The sequence below is a fragment of the Suncus etruscus genome, chromosome 15 (assembly GCF_024139225.1).
Source record: "Suncus etruscus isolate mSunEtr1 chromosome 15, mSunEtr1.pri.cur, whole genome shotgun sequence".
NCBI classification, from domain to species: Eukaryota; Metazoa; Chordata; class Mammalia; order Eulipotyphla; family Soricidae; genus Suncus; species Suncus etruscus.
Window position 1 is genome coordinate 31,181,096 of NC_064862.1, and position 21,140 is coordinate 31,202,235.

At 46.9% G+C, this 21,140-nt stretch overlaps 1 protein-coding gene across 1 annotated transcript in view; it reads right to left on the reverse strand.

Annotated features, from left to right (window-relative positions):
- Positions 1–21,140, reverse strand: part of MYO18B (myosin XVIIIB) — a 235,613-nt gene that overhangs the window by 138,105 nt on the left and 76,368 nt on the right. The window contains exons 21-26 of the mRNA XM_049788082.1: positions 18,209–18,274; positions 13,054–13,182; positions 10,616–10,759; positions 9,427–9,516; positions 1,760–1,879; positions 1,309–1,417 (exon numbers count right to left, since the gene is read on the reverse strand). Of these exons, the coding sequence (XP_049644039.1) occupies positions 1,309–1,417; positions 1,760–1,879; positions 9,427–9,516; positions 10,616–10,759; positions 13,054–13,182; positions 18,209–18,274 (658 nt within the window). The remainder of the gene's footprint in view (positions 1–1,308; positions 1,418–1,759; positions 1,880–9,426; positions 9,517–10,615; positions 10,760–13,053; positions 13,183–18,208; positions 18,275–21,140) is intronic.

The window sequence follows — 21,140 nt, forward strand, 5'->3', positions numbered from 1 at the left end:
GTGTACGTATGGCCAGGGGTTGCGTGGGGTAGAGTGGCACCAGGCAGTGAACAGATGATTTTTCTTCCATCTACAAGCTCCCCCTACAAACTCCCTGCAGAGTTTCTCCTATACAGAGGAATTTGACCTTAACTATCCAATTGCATTTCAACTGCATTTATCTGCCGTCCCCATTTTTCTCTCAAGTGTCTAGACCAGAGGTCCTCAAACTTTTTAAACGGGGCCAGTTCACTGTCCTTCAGACTGTTGGAGGGCCAGATTATAGTAAAAACAAAAATTATGAACAAATTTCTATGCACACTGCATATATCTTATTTAGAAGTGAAGAAACAAAATGGGAATAAACACAATATGTGGCCCGTGTGGGTCGTAGTCTGAGGACCATTGGTCTAGACAATAGAAACCAACTAAAATTCTTCTGTGACCACCATCCTACCATCCGTCCTACCACCACACAGGGTTTGTCTCTTTGCTGGATGATGGATGAATAAAGGAGCCCTGAAAGATCCCTTTAAATCCTTAATGTATTTGAGGGTGGGGGGCATGGGCAAGGAAGCGCATTTTCAAAATAATTTATACTAGCGCTTACTCCATCATGGTGTGGTGGCATTGTACCGCTGTGATTAAAGTGTTTTATTGCTGCTTTCATCTTCCCTATATTTTAGAAATTTTTTTCTGTAATGAGTATGTATTACTTTCATAATGAAAACAAACTATTGGTGGCTTGGCTTGGTGGGATGAACACCCAGAGCTGAGAACCTGCCCAGCCTCTTGACTAATGTGGACTGGAGCAAAGTACCCCTCTTCTACTCACTGGCCTTCCAGCTCTTTCCACAAAAGAACAAGCTGGGTAGAAGCATTTTGACAGACATCAGACATAGGACAGAGCGGAGGCTGATATTCATCCAGAGCCTTGCTGCTGCCTCCCTGCTGGCTCAGGGCAATTCTTTTCCTTTTCCCACTCTAGGTGTCCAGTCCACCGGTTGATTCTCCTGTATCAAAATTTCAAGCTCCATTCCCCTGTATCAAAATTTCAAGCTCCTCCATATGAACCTCTCTGGAGTCTTTACTCCAGAGGGCAAGGACTATGCGTGCTTGATCTGCCCAACCATCAGCCCCAAATGTAGGATCTTGTCATAGTGAGTGCTTACTGTGTGTGAGAGTGAATGAGAGAATGAATAAGTGAGTGACTGAGTGACAGTGAATGAGTGAGTGACTGACAGTGAATTAGTAAATGAGTGAGTGAATGAATGAATGAATGAATAGAAACATGGTTGTTCCCATCTGCATCTAATCCCCCAGGCTCACCACCTCCAACTTGTTTCCTTTCAGCATCACTCAGCTGAATTTTCTGCTGGGCTTCTTCCAACTGTTTCTCCACTTCTCCCAAACTCTTCTGAACTTGTTCGTACTTGCTCTGGAACAAAGGACACAAGCTCCAAATGGAAGCTGGATAGATGCTTAAATGGACCAGCTCTCCTCTGGGCTCTTCCACAAGAACTGGTACCCCCACCTGGCCCTAGCATAGTCCTCCCCCCACTAAGGCCTCCAAAGCCAGAGGCTGGTTACCCTCTGCTCATTCTTCACCCAGAACACCTCCAAAGCCAAGCCCAAGAGAAACCACACGTCCTCATAACCTTGATCCTGGGAATCAGAAACTTGAAGCTGAGCCCCAGAGGTGAGTGAACATTGGTTGCAGCCTCCTTTACATCCTACCACCCCATTCAGCCCCCCTACCCCTCCATTCCTGACCACCCACCTTGACCTCCTGGAGTTCCCTCGAGGCCCGGAGTCGTTCTGCATGCTCGGTCTCCAACACTTGGCAGGATACATCCCCTTTGAAGCGCTCATCAGCCAGCTCTGTGGTCAAATCAGCGATCTGGGCCAGACATGGACATAGAAGATCACTGGGCCATCTACCTACCTACCCACAGACTCACCCAATAGGAGCACCCTGGGCTGGACCACTGGTGCTCATGGCAGAAGGAGCCTTCCAAAAAGTACAGAGGTGAGAAATAAGAGCCTGGATCTCAGAAGTGGATTGGATGGTGTGTCCCACTACTTAGATTCACTGACTCACTCAGAGACACTGAACCATGACAAGATGACCCTTCGGTTTTGGTTTTCATTTATCTCAACTTTGAAAACCTAGGAGAAACCATTCACAGAATGGATTTTGAGAAGGAAGTAAAATAATCCCATAAAATGAGCACAATGCCCAGGACATGGTGATGCTCAAGAAAAAGCCCATTATAGGGGAAGCCCTTCTTGACCATGAACCTCTTAATGGAACCATCCACTGGCTTCCTGAGCAAGGCCCACTCCTGGACCCGTCATTCAGCAGGCAGCACAAGTAGTTAGGAGACTTCAAAGGCTCCCAGGATCCCTCTGCCTCTGCCAATATTAGCCACATGCATTCACTCACACTTGAAGATGTTCCCCACCTGTTTAAGTTGCTTATTGCATTTTTGGCTATAATTCCTTATCTACTTACTTATTATAAAAAATCAATTAATATGGCTGCACATAGAGATCCCTTGAAAACTAGGTGAATGCTTTGGAAAGAATGGGGGGAAGTATAAAAATGATTTAAGAAAAAAAATAAAACAACTAGAAATGGAAAAAACAAATCACCAGGTTTCTGCATTCAGATTCCTTTGCCATTTGCTCTGCTTTTAAGAAATCAAAATGACGTGGCACTGCTGTGTGCCAGGGGCACAGATGAAAGAAGTGGGTCTTGTTTCAGCTGCTCAGATTCAAAAGGCAGCTGCACTGGGCCCTGCATCAGAAATGCATTGAGCTAAAATAGGCATATTTAAAGTTAAAAATAAAACGGTCAGAGAGATAGTAAAGTGGATATGGCAATTGCCTTGCATTTGGCCAACTACACTTGACCCCAAACTTAAGGTCTCCTGTACCTACCAGGAGTAATTCCTGAGTGCAGAACCTGGATGACCACTGTGTGTGGCTCCACTAAAAATTTTTATTTTAAAAAGAGGGGTTATAAAAATTAATTCCTACTTATGTTATCATTTACAGACCAACTACAGATAGCAAGTGGGTGATGGCATGCATGGTGTTATTATTGTCAAGATGGTGTTCTGGGTTCTAGATTCAAGGGTATGCAAATGAGAAGTGAGAAGATAGATGTGTGATTGTATGATGACTCAAATGCTCCAGAGTTACTCCTGTGCAGAAGAGGGGGGTGCTCAGAAATTGTCTACCTGTTTGCCAGGCAACACTCAGAGTCGAGAAGTGGGGTCCAGCCTTTCATGTCCAGGCACAGACACAGGCAGCCTAGGATGGTTGCAAATCTCCTCACCAAGGTGGTCCTGAAAGTGGATCGTGTACAGAACAGACCACATCTCTGGTTCTGACTACCCACCATAAACATCTCAAAATCATGTGTAATGACCTTTAAAGAACTTCCACTCCCATTCCTGCCTCTTCCGTATAGAGTGAGGTTATGGTGGCTGCCAGAAGTGGGTACCTTGAAGTAAAGGTATTCTCCATCTCTATTGATACTTGGCTCACAGGCTGATTCAGCCAGCTGCCCAAAAAAGGAGAGTGCCTGCTTCATAGAAATCAACTGTCCCCCTCACTCCTGCCAAGATCCCTGGGGAGGACAGCAGAGTTGCAGAAAGCAAGCTGTTTGGTGGGTTCCCACACAACCCCCCTCTTTTGCTTATATTTGCACAGAAAAGGCACTTCCAAATACTTCATACGCAGCTTTTGTCCTGGTTCTCAGGGGATTCCAAGTTCCTTACGATGCATTTCTGTGCTGCTGATTTTTTTAACTAACTTTTTGTAACCAGAGAAACACAAAACAAAGATCTTTTAAAAACACTCCTCCAAGTAACTGCAGAACTAAAACCTGGATGATTGCCACATGCTGATCCTTCATAGGAGGAAGTGCTTTCTTCAGGTTGTCTCTGGAGTGGGGTTTTCTCTGCTCCTCTCTACACTGTGGTCTCTAAGGTGTTCTAGGGAATTACTGACCTGGCAAAGACCTGGGCTGGGCCTAAAGAATAAGTGCAGGGAGTTAAGACACTTGTCTTGCACTCAGCCAATGGTGGTTCGAATCCCAGCACCACCAGGAGTGATTCCTAAGCACAAAGCCAGGAATAAGCCTTCAGCACTGCTGGGTATGGTTCCAAAAAAAAACAAGACCTGAGCTGGCAGGTAAAATGCAAAGTGTAGGATTCCCCCCAGGCCACAATTTCTGATAGGGGAACCTAAGGTTTGTGCTTACTCTAGAGGTAATTTTTATCTTATTTTATATTTTGGTTTTTCGGCCACATCTGGCAATGCTCAGGGGTTACTCCTGGCTATGCGCTCAGAAATTGCTCCTGGCTTGGGGGACCATATGGGACGCCAGGGGATCGAACCACAGTTTGTCCTAGGCTAGTGCAGATGTCTTACCCCTTGTGTCACCGCTCCAGCCCCTAGAGGTAATTTTTAAACACAGCCAATGTACCAATTACTGCCCTGCAGATTACTAGAATCTACTGTGCCTGGAGCTTGGGGTTAGACTGTGGGAGTTGATGACAGGCACACAGAAGCACAGGGGCAGGAAGGGATTCTTTGCAATGAGCCCCAAATAAATTGCCAGAGCAACACAGACAGAGCCTTAGGACTCTGAGGCTCAGTCCTCTCTAGCCTGAGTCCCAGCCCCAAGATCAGCATTGATCCCCAACAACCAGGATTGTGTTCTCTTCGCCTTAGCCAATTAGTGTGAAATTTAATTTGTGCTAATCGGCCTGAGCAAAGGGAGCACAAAATTAATTTAATGCATTAATTTTGAGTTCCACGGAACCCAAGTGGGGAGCCCAAAGGCCAATTAGTCCTTTCAAATAGGACAAATGACTGACACTTTTCAGGGACAAGAAGACCTTCCTCAGTGTGGACAAACCACTATCCCATGCATCCAGCCACAAGGCAGGGACTTTGCCCGTTGAGGTGAGGGGTTACACCCTGCCACAGCTGTCAGTCAAAACCAAAATATAAAAAAAATTAACAAGGGGGTTGAGTTTGGTCTGGGTTGCAAACCTCTGCCTCAGTGTTGATGGCTGTGTTGATGTCTCCTCTCTGCTGGCAGGTGGGGAAAGTGAGGTACCAGGCATAGACTCCTCTCCCAGTCCAGACAGGTTTACTGGTACAGGGCCCAGTGGCCAACAAGGCAGTCTTAGGCCCAGGCCAGGAATATGAAGTCACTTTTTTCATCGTCATTCTGACTACAACTCCTGCCTTTGTTCATTTTACAAGGGGATGAGGGTGGTCTCAATTTTTTATGAGGGAAACTCAGGCCCCAGAACCTTCCTGCTGTGCTCTGAGATTGCTCTAAGGTTACTCAGCCATCCCTACATTATGGCCCTGCAATGTTGTGCCCATCTGTGGCTTGGCACCTGAGTGGGACAAGAAAGAGGTGGGTGTAAGGTGTGGCCATCTGCCCAAGCACCCTTCATCCCCTAGACAGCAGAGGTTTCATACTCCTGGTAGAAGATTGGGGCCAGGGAGGTGGGTCTCAGGGGTGGCATTCTGCAAATGCATTTGACACTTTGCAACTGGGTTATTTCTTTGGGAAAGCCATTCCCAGGGGAATGCAAAGCACCATCAGAGGCCAGGCATCAAACCTGAGGCTTCCTGCCTTCAATGAATTTGCTCAGCCTCTTGTGTTATCTCCCTTGGCCTGCAAATGGACTTTCTGACCTGCTTTCCAACCCTCGCTGCTCCCAGAGGGCTCTTCCAACAAGTTCAAGTAGAAAAGTTAAACCATGCAGGCCACTGAGACTAGAGATGAGAAGGCCAGGGCCTCTATCTCTAGCCATCAGCAGAAACTCAGAGGAGCCTGAGATATACTGCAGAGAGGGAAGAAAGTACCCCTCCTCCTCCCCATATGCCTGCTCCCCACATGCTCCCTCCTGCAACCTTCCTGGCACTTCTGACGAGACAGGCCCGTCTCTCTCGTAGAAATAAAGAACCCCACTTTACATCGCGGCAGATTTTGCACGCTTGAAGAATATTTATAGCCAGCTTCGCCCGAGACTCCTCATCTCCTCTGTGCTCCTTTGCAAATGAAGCACTTAAATCATTTTGCAATAATGTTGTCTTTTTAATAAGCCTAGTCATACGGCAGCGTCTCAGTGACGAGGCCCAGCACGTCTCAGCAGTGTCTGTGCCATTATTTCCCTCAACACAGATCATGGGGAGATGGGGGTGTGGTTGCCAAGAACTTGGACCAGAGGAGTGGTGTCTTTCCCAGTACCTGGCTCTGAGGGGCTATGGGCTCCCTGAGGTCACTGGAAAATCACTTAGGAAAATGTCACATGGCAGGGGAACCATGTTCTGCAGCAGGCTCAGCATCTTTAAGAGTTTGGAGATCTAGTTCTCTAGGGATACTCCCAAGCCTACAGAATCAATCAGTAGACACGAGTCTGCACATAAGTACTCTGGACATTCTGACACTCTTAAGAAATACTAAGCAGCCATCAGGAAAAAAATGAAGTCATAAAATTTTCCTATACATGGATGGACATGGAGACTTTTATGCTGAGTGAAATAAGTCAGGAGGAGAAAGACACAGAATAGTCTCACTCATCTACGGGATTTAAGAAAAATAAAAGACATTATTATAATAATACGGAGGGGCCGGTGAGGTGGCGCTAGAGGTAAGGTGTCTGCCTTGCAAGCGCTAGCCAAGGAAGGACCGTGGTTCGATCCCCCCAGAGTCCCATATGGTCCCCCCAAGCTAGGGGCAATTTCTGAGCACTTAGCCAGGAGTAACCCCTGAGCAGCAAACGGGTGTGGCCTGAAAAATAATAATAATAATAATAATAATAATACGAAGAGACAATAGAGATAAGGGCTAGAAGGACCAGCCCATGGTATGAAGCTTACCACCAAGAGTGGTGAGTGCAATTAGAGAAATAACTACACTAACAACTATCATGGCAATGTTAATGAGTGAGAGAAGTAGAATGCCTGTCTCGAATACAGGCAGGGGATGTGGGAGGAGGGAGATGGGGGGCATTGTTGGTGGGAATGTTGCACTGGTAAAGGGGGTGTCCTTTTTTATAGCTGAAATCAAACTACAAATATGTTTGTAATCATGGTGCTTAAATAAAGAAAATTATTTTAAAAGAACTACTGGATTGTTTGGAGCTTGCTAAAAAGGATCAGTTGAAGGTGTCCCTGCACTTTCCTCAAGAGTCCCTCTTGGACCAAACCTTTGAGAGAATTTTCAAAACTGCCAAGTTAATATCCCTTCTCTTCACCGACCAGGAGGATGACTTCTATGTGGAGAAGTAACCAGTTACAATCAAAAGCAACTTTGGTATAACAGAGATTAGAACCCCATTTTCTTCTAATCATATCATGCTTGGACCCCTCCATGCTCCGTGTCACTGCATCTGAGCTGCCATGAATTGTAAGACACACCATTATACAGGTAAGAAGAGAGAGTATATTGACCATCTTTAACAAACACCCCAGTTTTAGAAAGTCTGAACTGCAGAGCACAAAGGGATGGAAAATTACGTGTGTTGGGGAATGAAATAACTAGAGGATGAAAACTAAACAAGTACATTTGTGGAAACAGGGAAGTACATTTGTGGAAACAGGGGCAGGAAAAGGGGTTCCAGAGTCCTTGGACCACTTTCCAGAATTCTTGGGCCACTCTGAAGAGACTCGGGTGAAAGAAGACTTCCCTGCCCTCATCTTTAACAACTCAACTCACAGCACAGTGGCATAAAGCTCCGAATCAATTAGAAAAGCAATAGACAAGGCTTCTCTTATTCAAGATCACTTTGCAAAGGGGATGACCAAAGTGCCGAAAGCCTGCGGAAGGTGCAAATTTAAATCACAGTGTGAAACAATCAGACAAACGCTAAAGCTGCTGAATTAAAAATATTAATAATAAAATAAAAAGACAATGCCAGGTACTGGCATTATGTGGAGCAAGTGGGACCCTCACTATGCCCTCCACAACAGCTGTGCTGTGCAACAGACACACTTTAGCATGCTGTTAGGCAGCTTCTCTGCAACCTGAGCACAGAAATAACCCACCCAGCTTTTCCATCCCCCAAAGGTAAGAAATGTGAGAGAGAAACTCGCTTAAGAATGCTCACAGCAAGCTTATCCGTAGAGCTCAACCCTGAGTCTACTTGTAGAATATGTCAAGTCCAGGGTCCCTTAAGCTCCTCCCACACTCCCACATGTGACCTCTTTTCTTCTTTTTATTTTTATTTTATTTTATTTTATTTTGGTTTTTTTGAGCCACACCCAGTGATGCTCAGGGTTTACCCCTAGCTATGTGCTCAGAAATCGCTCCTGGCTTGGGGGACAATATGGGACGCCAGGAGGTCGAACCATGGTCCATCCTAGCTGGCACTTGCAAGGCAGATGCCTTACCTCTCACGCCACCGCTCCAGCCCCACGGGACCCCTTTTCATTTTAAGATATGACCCAAGTGGGCCCTGCCAGAAGTGCTTCAGATTTGTAATGTATCTGACGTTGGATGAATTTTGGGTCACTGTACCTTCAGAACATTTTTGTTGTTGAAAAAAAAAAAACCCAACCAAACAAAACAAAATAAAAACCTCTTGCAACAAGAAATTCCCTCATCGGGACTGTGGGTGCCTATTTTTGGTGCATTATTTGTTTGTTTTGTTTTGTTTTTCTATGAAAGCGCTTGTGCTTTTTTAGTGGGTTGGATTGAGCGTTTTCCACAGCCTGCTGGGTTCTTTTTGGCAGGCTCAATTGCTGTCCATGACTCAAAGCATGTGGGCTGCCTTTGTTTCATGCTTTGATTAAGGAAAGTTGATCAATATAGTCCATTGTACCCTTTCTCCCTTATAGTTTGTGTTTTTGTGATTTACTGAAAAAACAATGCCCTTTGGAGCCAGATTACAAGAGGTTTGGTTTTTTTTCTTTTCTTTTTTTTTTTTGTTTGTTTGTTTGTTTTCATTTGTTTTGCTTTTGAGCCATTCTCTGTGGTGGCACAAGACTTACTCCTAATTCTGTGCTCAGGAGTCACTCCTGGCAGTGCTTGGTGGGCCATATGGGATGCCAGTGGTCAGCCACGTGCAAGGCAAACACCCTCCCCACTGTACAATTCCTCCAGCACCATGTTACCACAGGTTTGAATCTCAGTTCTACAAAGGCTGGTTTGTGTGGCTGTGGGAAGAAGCCCAATATTTCAGAGCCTCAGTTTCCCCTTTGTCAAGTGGGGATAGTAACGGAGAATCCTGTAACTGTTCTCAGGCTGGCTGCCCAGTGCATCCAGAAGAATATGGCTGTTTTCCTGGCCACCAAGGACTGGCCACATATAGTTACTCTGAAGAGATTTGCAAAGCACTCAAGATGTTTCCCAGGGCATCTTCAGCAGACCTCACCCCACACAGGAACCCTGCAGGGTTAGGGGGATACCTTGCTCTCAAGCAGGTCCACGTTCTGCCGGAGTTCATTCCTCGACTTCTCCGATTTCTCTAGCTTCAACCTCAGCACTGTAAGTTCCTCCTGCAAAAGCAAAGACCTTAAGGGAAGCTGTTCTGGATGGGAAACATGTGTCCTGAGAGGTGGAATGGCACATTTCTGTGTTCACTCTCTAGGTGTTTTTCTGCTCGAGTGTGTCTAGGCCAGCCAGCCTGGGGTCTGAGAGCAGATGCTCTATAGAGCTGCTCAACCTAATTCCAGGCATGCCCACAGGGTGGGGTGGAGGTGGTGGTGGCGGCTTGCCTCTCTGTCCTCCCAGAGATCACTCTGCATTTACAGAACTTTCACCAGGGGCCACCCGCCTTGAGCAAGCTGGTGGACTATACGCTGGAACTAACACACTGCGTGAGCCATGGAAGAGAACCGGGGAGAATTCTATCAAAGGAGATACGGCCTGATTCTCAAAATAGATAGTTTAAATGGAAAAAAAACAGCTGCAGAAAAGTATCTATAGGATGTTACCTTTAATGTAATTTCAAAAGGAACTGTGTGTGTGTGTGTGTGTGTGTGTGTGTGTGTTTGCTAACATTTGCAAGAAGAAACATGAGGTGGCAGAATCCACTACAACAATGGGAGGGGGCATGCCTGGTGTGTACCTGACCTAGATTCTATTCCCCCACATCACATGGACCCCTGAGCATCACTAAGTACAGCCAAAGAGAACCCCAGCATCCTTGGCCCCTTGCACTGAAGCCCCCAGCCCTGTGGGAACTTTGAAAGGTCTCTCTCCAAAAGAGACATGAGGGCAGGAAAAACCAAAACCATGTCCATGTGGCTGCCTACCTACAAAAGGTGGGCACCAACAGGGCAGAAGAGACCATGAGGGGCATGAGCCTCAGGATCCATGACCCCACGATGGAGTCTTTGGGAGAAGCAGCAAGTGTGTGCATGGCAGGGGCCAATGTGTATGTAACAGCGCTGTAACCTGCAGAGGAGCCATGCTGGGCTGCAGGTGGGTCTGTGTGGAGAGGAACAGAGAGATGTGGGCAGGGAGGGCTCATGGACAAAAAGCATGCTGGCATCAGGGCTCTCTGGGGTGAAGACACAGGTCTGGATCCAGCATGCAGATGCGGGGTTTATGGGGGAAAGGCTGCTTGGAGCCCTGCCGGCCACGGGCACCTACCTCCTTGGCATGCAGCTGCTCATCCCCTATGGTAGCACTCAGCAGGGGCCGGAGGAATGCCAGGAGCTGCCACCATGGCCAGTCCTTGATGGCCAGAAATACAGCCAGATTCTTCCGGATGCACTGGGCAGCCAGCCTGTGAATCTGCAGGGAGAGGGTGGTGGTGACTAAGGCAAAGGTAGCAGAGGGAGGAGGCAGAGGAAGGCCAAGGGCCTGGAGGGCCAGGCACAAAGCCCAGGTCAAGAAGAAGAGTGAATCATGCATGATAAGATCTTGGGAAAAATTAATAAGAGAATGAAGAGTAGAAGATAGTCAACAGGGCACAAGCAATATGGGGATTAAGTTTGAGGTGCCCAGAGCTAGCATAGGGGTTACAACACTTTGCTTCACATGCAGCCACCCCCAATTCAATTCCTGGCACAATTAGACTCCCCCAGGGCATTTAAGGATGCAGCCCTGGAGGGCCCCTAGTAACCTTGGGGGTTACCCTTGGAGGACTCCTTAGGTTCACTCTCAGGGGAGTGATAATTCCCAGCATTGCAGGGCCCAAGTAGCATTGTATCCTCGGACCTGTACACTGAACTATGGGTCTGTTGGTTAAGAATAGTCAGGAGAGGGGCCAAAGAGATAGCATGGAGGTAAGGTGTTTGCCTTGCATACAGAAGGACGGTGGTTCAAATCCCAGCATCCCATATGGTCCCCCGAGCCTGCCAGGAGCAATTTCTTTGCATAGAGCCAGGACCAACTCCTGAGCACTGTCGGGTATGACCCCAAAACAAAACAAAACAAAAGAATAGCCAGGGGGGGCTGGAGCAGTGGTGCCAAGTGGTTAGGCGTCTGCCTTGCGTGCACTAGCCTAGGACAGACTAGAGTTCAATCCCCCGGTGTCCTATTTGGTCCCCCAAGCCAGGAGCTATTTCTGAGCACATAGCCAGGAGTAACCCCTGAGCGTCATCGGGTGTGGCCCCCAAAATAAATAAAAAACAAACAAACAATAAAGAATAGTCAGGAGAGGCCTTAGGCCTCCTGAGTACTTCTTGGAAAAGAGAAAACCAAACATACAAGGCAATAACTATAACCTTTGTAACCTCTGAGTTTCCCTATGAGAGACAATGTCCATGCTCATGTTCAAATTTTAGGAATTTGGACCATTTTAAGTGAACCCCTGCCCTTCTCAAGCATGAGGGGAGGAGCGCTTGCTAAAATCCAACCGGAAGGCTGAAGCTCCCACAAAGGTCATTAGGTTGTGAGGTAAAGGGTATGAGAGCTGCATTTGAGGTGGTAAGTGGGTGTGGCCAGTCTGGGAACCCGACTTTGAGAACCATTGGCCCAATTCATCTTCTCCTGGGTGTGTGGGGGTCACACCCACATACCATGAAACCCTTCCCCTCCACACCACATGACAGCCAATGCCAGGATGGCTAGCAGGACATTTCCTGAGCCTGTCTGCCCCACACAGCAGCTCTGAGCCAGCACAGTCCGGAGGAGGGTACAGTTAGGAATGCACAAGCAAAAGGGAAACAAGGACCCGCTGTGTGCCCTGGATCCCACCTATCATTGGGCAAGTTGGGACTTGAGCCCCTGCTGTGCGCCTCTCACTACATCACCACATCACCATCCCAGACAGTGGGCCAAGGCAACTGCCCACAGGTTTACAAAGGTTAGTGCCTTTTCCTTTTCCTAATCTAGCCCTTCCTTCAACCCACCGAGTCCTCTGACCCAGAGGCATCTGAAAGAAGTCTTCTCTGGCAGTACTTAGAATAGTCCTCAGCCAGCTTTGGTTCTATTTTATTGAGCCGCTCACTACTACGTGCTATGCTCTGAACTGAGTGTTCACTGAGGCTGTGCAATTGGAACTGAATGGTGACCTTTTAGGACCACACTCTTCTCTCTGGGTGTAAATCAGAGAGCAAATGGGCTCTTTGAAGAGGACGGCCCAGATTGGCATGGAACTGGGAACTTCTGCAGTTTGTTCTCAGTGTCCAGAGGCCCCAGTCACTATTTCCCTTCCACAGGCTCTGTCTGCTAAACCATGCAAACCAATTTCTCTTTGAGGTGAGAGCTGAAGCCAAGGATTGAGCCAGAGGGACTTAACCAACCCCTTCACAAACTCAGCCCGAGGCAGCCAACATACAGGAACTGGGTGTCCAGCTCCCAAAGACCCTCATATTGCACAACCTGGCTTCAGAGTCACAGCACTTAGGGTGGGGCTATGACCCGCATTCTCCCAGGAGACTTTGAGACACCCATGTTCCTGCAGGGACACCGGGATCTATGCCCAGTGCTCTCAGTTTCACATTGGAAGTGGTGCCTGATAGCAAGCAGGCAGACCTGGATGACATCCTTAGCCTTGTAGGGATGGCACCTCTTGGGAGCTCAGGCCTCTGGGTTACCGGGCAGCCTGACCACTTCCCCACCTCACTTTCCACATCTTCTACCTTCAGCTTCTTGAATTCCTGGCGAGCCAGAAAACCCCTGCAGGCTGCCTGGAAGAACGCGATGCTCTGTGCCACCAGTTTCTCCCTCTGCTTCTCCAGCCTGGACACCACGCCCGCCTTGAGGAATACCTGCGTGGAGAGGAAACAGCAAATGAATGGCCAAAAGGAGAGGCAATTCAAGCCTCTCTGTCTACCACCCCAGAAAGACTAGCGCACAGCCACCCGGCCCTGGTGCTCACCACCCTCAAAGGATCTGAGACTCACTCCTGACTAGACCCTGGGGTCTTATGAGTAGGGGCCACATCCAATGAAACTGCAGCAGCAATGCCTGAAAGCTCATTAGAAAGGCAGCACTGAAGACACCCCTTCGGAACCCTAGCAGTGGGAAGTTAAAGTTGGCACAGCTGCCTGACACCTTATAAGTAAGGAGAGCTACCTCCTAGATAGACCCACCAGGATTCTCAAGATGCTGAAGAGAACTCATGAATCCTCTTGGGGGTCCAGACCTCCTCTGCCCCATGCCTGGGGATATGCCAACTTTGAGGTGCTGCTGGCTGACTTGTAGATAGGGGGCCCCAGGGAACACCTGGGTTGGGATTCTAGAGAAGGCTGAGGGCATGTGGGCAGCCTCCCTCATTCATCGGTGCTGGGTCAGTTAAGCAAACATCGTTTGGGCAAGTCTGCAGGCAGGGGCTCATCAATAATAGATGAGATGTTCTGTAGAAAGTGATCAATGCTTCCCAGACCTACTCAGACAGCTGGGGAGGATTTTCCAAGGGAATTTGAAGTCCGTGGTTGCTGTAGTCAGCAGGGGGGTTGGGGTGCTAATCACGTCTAGCCACGTTGTAACCTGTCCCGAGCCAAGGCAAATCTAAGGTGGCACCTGACTCAAGGCCAGGGGGGAAGGAGTGACTCCCCAGATGCCTGGGTGTTGCTTTGGGAGGGAGGGTTTTGAGCCACACTTCGATCTGGCTCTGAACTCATTAGTGACCCCTGGTGGTGCTCAGAAGAGTTGGGGTTTGAACCAGGGTCTATCAAAGTGGCCACATGCAAAGCAAATACCTTCCTTCCTGTACTGTCTCTCCAGCTCTGACATAGCTTGTTTCCACAAGAGTTTCAGTACCCTAGAAGTGGTTTATGCCCCCTTAGGGGTTCTAATCTCTGGATTAGCAGTATCATGCAGGAAGTGGGGTACCCACCACGAGTGGCAAACATTGTCAAGAGCCCTGCTGTTCCGGCTTTGAACTCACCATCATATGCAGGGAAGCCTTTCCATGTACAGGCAGATTGTGCTCTAGGCCACATATAATCCTATGTGTTGGTTAACTGTGATTTCCACCCCACCACATCATGCTTTACAGGGGGAAACACAGAGGGTAAAAAGGAGCATTTCCTTCCCCACTCCTCCACCATTTAGGGCCAACACCAGTGCTTTCCCCAATCCTTCTGTCTGAATCCAGATGAGACGCCAACGATCACTGAACATAATTAACAGTTGCTCCGGTTTTTCAAAGACTTTTCTCCTCAATATTATCCAAATCTTCAAGCCAAGCTGAGGACTTTCGCTTGCTCAGAGAGTTCAGGTAATTGCCTCAAATCCAAATTGCTTGTGATCACCAATAACTGAGATCTGAGCCCTAGACCCAGAGTTCATCTCCTGCATCCCTTTCTCCATGTCCATATTCATGTGAGTTTCACTTCCTCCCCTGTTAGAATTCGCACACCTAAAATTCTAATATTGAATTGCAATTGAATTCTGGGCTCCATCGATCCTCTGTCCCCACCCAAGCCTATTTTCTGCCCTGGGAGCCACATGCTGCCTTGTCCTGCAGAGCAAGCAAGCGGGGAGGACACAAAGGGCCACCGTCCACCCCTCATCAGTCCTAACTCAGTTTTGCAACCCTCTGCCGCTTTTCTGAACACTTCCTAACACCCAAGGCCACCAAGACAATTAGCCTCATTGAAATAAAGACACGATTGACTCATTACCTATCAGATTGCCTCAATAATGACTGCATTAATTTCACAACCTAGTGAGTCCCAAAAGCGGCTATTAAAAAAAAAATCAATGATCAAAATGATGACAGCACGAGTTCGTATATTACGAAAGGCGGCGCATGCTGCCAACACCACTATTGATTAAATATGAAGTTTTCATTAAAAAGATAATTGGAAACGACCATACACAGAATGGGAATAAGTCACCTCTGCGGCAGAAGCTTATCTTGGCTTCTTTTTCCTTTTTTCCTCCTTTTATGAGCATACTGTGGACCAGAAGGCTGGCCATGTGTGAAATCCCTCTTTTTCATAAATGGCATGGCCCCTTGGCAGAGGCCTCAATAAAGGCACCAGGGGCGGAGAATCAGGAAGGAAAATCTAAATTATTCGCTTCTCCTGGGTCGGGTTGCTTATCTGGCCCAAGCAGAGCATCACTGAACAATATCCCCCCATCTTTAGGGAATCTGGGAGCTGCAGCTATACCAGTTAATTATCCTCTAAAAAAACTAATAATAATAATAATAATAATAATAATAATAATAATAATAAACCCACAAAACTGAAGGCCAAACTTTTACTATCTGATGGGGCAATTGCTCCCCTGTCTGGTCTTGCTGAGGGCCAAGCTCCTCTCCTCCACTAACTATCCAGACAAGCCAAGATGGTTCTGGAAAGATCCCAAGATTGTCCTATTGTGCATCTAGCTCCAACCAGCAAATGTATTGAACAAGTTAGTGCCAGCAGCCAGTCCCTCCGTAACCAGTGGCCACTCCTGGCTAGCTGTCTCACAGTCCTGCACCTAACAGATGAGGGAACTGAGGCAAGCAGACGCTGGGTCACGTGGTGCGGAAGAGGTGGGGCCTGGGAGCACAGATAGACCACCTGCATGCTTTCCAAGATATGGCCTTGTTATCTATAGAGGGTTGAATGCTGCAATGCCCATGAGGCACACAGCTGACATCCAACCTAGCATCTCAAAGGCTGCACTGCCCTGAACCTGTTAAGAACCACGGCTTAATGAAGACCCAAGAGCTGCTCGGGAATGATGATGCTGTAGGCCCAAGCCACAGGTGCTTTCCTACTTCTTGCCTTCCCCACTGTGAACTGGGTATTCCCGCTGTTACCATTTGCTCCCTTGCTCAGCAACAGCTCCAGGCAACTAGGGCCACTTGCTGTATTCTTGTAGTTAAGTGCAAGAATGACCTGGACCAATGGTCTAAAATGTGGCATCTCCAAGGCAACCTGGTGTCCCCTAGACTACTGAATCCTGACCCTTCAAGTTCCTGACTCACTAGATCTTGGGAGTAGAGGCCCTGAGAACATGCATTTTTAGTGAGTTCTCAGGTGGTGCCAGCAATGATGTGGAAGAATGGCTGGTCTAAAAGGATCAGGTTCTCAGAGCTGAAGGACTGGCCCCTGATTTGGGACCACGAGTCCCTGAGCACAGAGCCTATGTGCTGTGTGTCCCACTAACCAAGAAAGGATGTTGGCATGTATTGGAAAAACCTGAGATTTAAACCACATGTGTCCTGCAGCCTCTCATTGCCACCTGGTGTTCGGGTTTACAGTCTCTGTACCCCACCTCCCACAACGATTATACATGGAAGACCATCCTAGGCATACATTAAGCATATATGCCATGACAATAGAAGCCTGGGGGATCCATGGGCACAGAGTTTGGAAAGCCCTCACTTTTCCCGCTGGAAAATTTAAACAACAAATGAGCATATTAGGATGCCAAGCAATTCTTTCCAAAATCCTGAAAGCTTTCTATGGGGTGAGATTTTGGTTGAATATCAGCTCCTTCTTAAGCCTTTTAGGACAAAATAAAAGTTACATAATCCTAAGAAAAGATTAATGTTTTTCTCCCAGTCTTGTGAGGGCTCACAAAGGCATATGACGGTTCATAACTTTCATTCTTCCAGATCCCGCAGGTCCTGTGATCAATGATATTCCCCACTAGGGTTTCTTGCCCTGCAATAATGCAGCATCTTCATGGCCTAGTATCAGTGACTCAGGGAGAGAAATCATTAGACCTGTGTTTAGTTGGGTGAAAAGGAGACAGGCAGAGGCCTTTGACCACCATGAACACACTAATAAACCCTAAGCCTACAAAGATCTTATCAGCAAGCAAGCACTACAGGGGTGGAGCCATAGTACAGCAGGGAGAGCACTTGCCTGGGCTTTATCCTTGGCATACTATATAAGTGATCCCTGAGTACAGAGCCAGAAGTAACCCCTAAGCACTGCCAAGTGTTGCCCCCTCCCCCCCCAAAAAAAAACATAAAATATGGTGAAAGCAGGATCAGGAGAAGGGTTGAAGATCAGACCAGAAGTGATATGAGGAAAATGTCAAAGGTCCTTAGTATGTAAACTCTAATACAGGGTCCCCCCAAACTATGGCCCACAGGCTACATGTGGCCTGCTGAGGACATTTATCCAGCCTGCCAGATATTTTTGCCACTGCTGCCTGTCCTGCTTAGCAGTCGAGAAAAGCGCATTTGTGGGATGTGTCACACTCTTTGACTCCTCTACTCTCTCTCTCTCTCTCTCTCTCTCTCTCTCTCTCTCTCTCTCTCTCTCTCTCTCTCTCTCTCTCTCTCCTCTCAGATGTAACTTCTATGTGTCTCTTCCTTCTGAGACATAACCTAATCTCAGGAACCATGCACACAAAATGGCAACCATTTTTGGCACCACTTATGTCAGTGAACAGACTCTTTTCAAAATGAAATTTCTGAACTCTCCAACCAGATCTAGACTAACTAAGGCACACTTGCATCAACTTGTCAAGACGAACAGTGACAAGTATGGAACCGGACAGTGAGCATCTCATTAGCCAAGAGCTAATGAGCTCATAGTTCCCATTGAAATACTGGTAAGTTTGTTGATCTAATTTACTTGTTCCTCAGTTTAAATAATGTATTTAAAATTGTCCTGTTTTTTTCTTTTATTCAAAATAAGAGATTGCAGTGTGTATTAGAAATTTGTTCATAGTTTTTAATAAAACTATAACCTGGCTCTCCAACCTTATGAGGGACAGTTAATTGGCCCCCTGTTTAAAAAGTTTGAGGACCCCTGTTCTAATACAATGTTATTTTGTAAAGCAGCCCAAAATCTGATCTCCCTGTGACGAGCATTAGAGAGAGGTTATACTTACCTGGCTGTGCCCCACTGCGATCGCCGTCTTCTCCAGATCCAGGCTCTGCAGCAGCAACTCCACAGCCTGTGGGGAGGAGAACAGTGAGCTGGGCAGATAGAGGCAACAATGACAACACGCAAGGGGTTCTCAAGATGCAAGTGCCGGGGGCCAATGGCAGGGGCACATATCAGAACGGGAGGAGGCATGTGTGAGGCTCATTTCCAGTTTCCCCCTCATCCAGCCAAGAGCAGAAGATGATACTGAGCATCAACCTGCCCCTCCACTCCATTGTGAATCCTCCCCAGATTCTTTCCATTCCATGGCAGAGCAACTCTAAGGGAAAGTGGAAAGTGCTCCCACCTGTATGTGTTATGGAGAAGGCGCAGAACCAATGTGTCTGCTGGGGAAGAAGACACAGCCGTTCCCTCAACACTAGATGCACAACTGCCCTCTTGTGCACTCAGCAGTGCCATTTCTGAGTAGATAGCCCTGAGGAACTAAAAGCAGGCACTGGGGCTGATCACTTGTACACATTCAAGGAGTTTAATGCAGTCCCTTTTCTCCTCTCTCTATCAATGAATGGATAAATAAAACATATACATGGTATTGCATTATCTTCATTGCAGGGTTTCATCCTATTAACTTTATTTATTTATTTATTTATTTATTTATTTAAGCAACTCACAGTGATTACAAAGTTATTCATGATTGAGTTTCAGGCCTACAACACTTCAATACCCATTCCTTCACTGGTGTCCTCTTCCCTCCACTGATGTCCCAGTTTCCCTTCCCACCCCCTGCCTGCTCTATTTTATTTTCTTTGCCTTTTGGCTCTATGATTTACAATCCTGTTCCTGGCAGGGTATTGTACGTGTCACTTTACTTTTCCCTTCCTGCTCATAGCCCTACCCTCAGCCCCTTAGTGAAGACCAGATCTCAGGATCTTTGTTTCTATTGCCTATGGGCAACTGTTGTTCCCAACTATTTCTTTATATTCTAAGTGTAAGTCAGATCATTCTGTGTCTGCACCTCTCCCTCTCAGCATGATATTCTCCAGATTCATCTACAAAGCAGGAAATTGCATGACTTCATCTTTTCTCCGAGCCAAGTAGCACTCCAATGCATATAGGAACCACAGTTTCTCAATCCACTCAGGTCTTCTTGGGTACTTGGGAATTTTTCCAGAATTGAGCTATTGTGAATAGAGCAGCAATGAACAGGAGTGCAAATGTCTTTTCTGCATTGTGTCTTTCCATCCCAGCTGCCTTCAAGGGAAGTGTAATCCTGAGTTGTGCCAAAAGAGATGCATCCCTTAAGAGAAATAAGCCAATACAAAGCATGCCCACTCTAAGATCCCATGAATGTGGGGGATACTAGGGCTGAGGCAAAGAGAACTTAGGAGTAAAAGGTAACCCAGTTTGAGTTCAGCAAGATGAAAATGTTTAAAAGATGGGGTGATAGTGGTGATGAATCTGTGGCAAAGTGAAGGTGCCCCCACAATGCACTTTAGTTCACCCCGTGCTCATGGAAGAAAGTGTATTTCATAAGATGAGTCTCACAGACCAATAAAGTCATTTCTCTAGGATCAGGGTGACATGTGAGCAGAGTCAGATGGAAGTAGAGATGGACCAAGCTACCTGGTCACTGACTTCTTAAACTTCTTTTTGTGCCCCAAAGGATCCCCAAGCACCAGAACATGCACTCATAGTGTGTTTCTGGTCCCCTAGGACAGCCTTCCTGAGGTTCTTTCCTCCTTTCATACATGCAGTGACTGTCTTGCTCTCACAAACATTTGCCGAATCAAGGCTGGACATTAACGTTAGGTGCCTAACTATAAAATCACCCCACACACAACATATTTCCACCCTCAGGTGAAAGGGTCTGAAGCAGAGTCGCTGCATGAAATAATCCAAACTAGGCTGAGAGTGAAGCACGTGTATTCTGTCAATCTTCTACTTCATATCAAGAGTGAGCTCCCTGCCAGAACAGTCATTTTTATTAAGTACAGAGACCACTCCCAGGTGGGGGAGTAAGGACAGAGTAACGACAGGTAGCTCAAACTATCCTGAGCCAGTCCCACTCAGACTTACGTGTAAGACAATCTCCATTTTGGGTGAAACCAAATTGTAAACAAATAGACAGAAAGGATCCAGGGATGGTCTTTTTTTCTGGATGAAACCAAGTAATAAACAAACATATACAAAGAAACCAGGGATGCTTTTTGTTTTGAGTAAAATAAGGTATAATCTAACACCTGACCTGGACTTTCTGTTTGATTTCTCTCTTAGTTGCCCCACATTCACCTGGTGCATGCAGTAGGAGCTCCAGAAATGCAGAATCACCCAAGTAAGAGCCGTCAACTCAGTGGATGGGGGAGAGAAAGGGAGAAAGGAGACCCTGGGTAGGAGGAACAAATGTATTTCAATAGATTTCTGGGCTCAGCACTGGCCAGGCCACTAACCACCTCATGGAATTTTCCTCTAGCCTGAGAGTCCTGTAAGCTTTGAAGCAATCCTGCCAGAAGTGTCTACCCTCAGAGGAAGAGAGGTCACACCCGGTTCCTTTGTGACTGTCAGCTCCCCGCCCACTCCATCCCCAAACCACCCCTCATGGGCCTTCCAGTCACTGAAAATCACCAAGTCTATTTCAGAATAAACTGTTAGAAAAGTAATTGCAACCATCAAGAAGCAAAAAAAAAAATTATGAAACCAGAGCAATTTAGCAGATGAGTCAATTCCATGGGTCATTGACAGCAGGAGAACTGGTGATAACAGCCAGCAAGAAAACAAAAAATGGTATCACAGAAAGCGTGCAAAGGTAGCAAGCAAGCAAATAATAAATGAAAGTATTTTCAAAGTCTTGTCCATTCTGTTGTCTCAGAGGAAGTTTTCTCTATGGCCCTCCTAGAAAAACATTCCAGAAAGCCCCTCCTCACAAAGTTCAGTGGTTT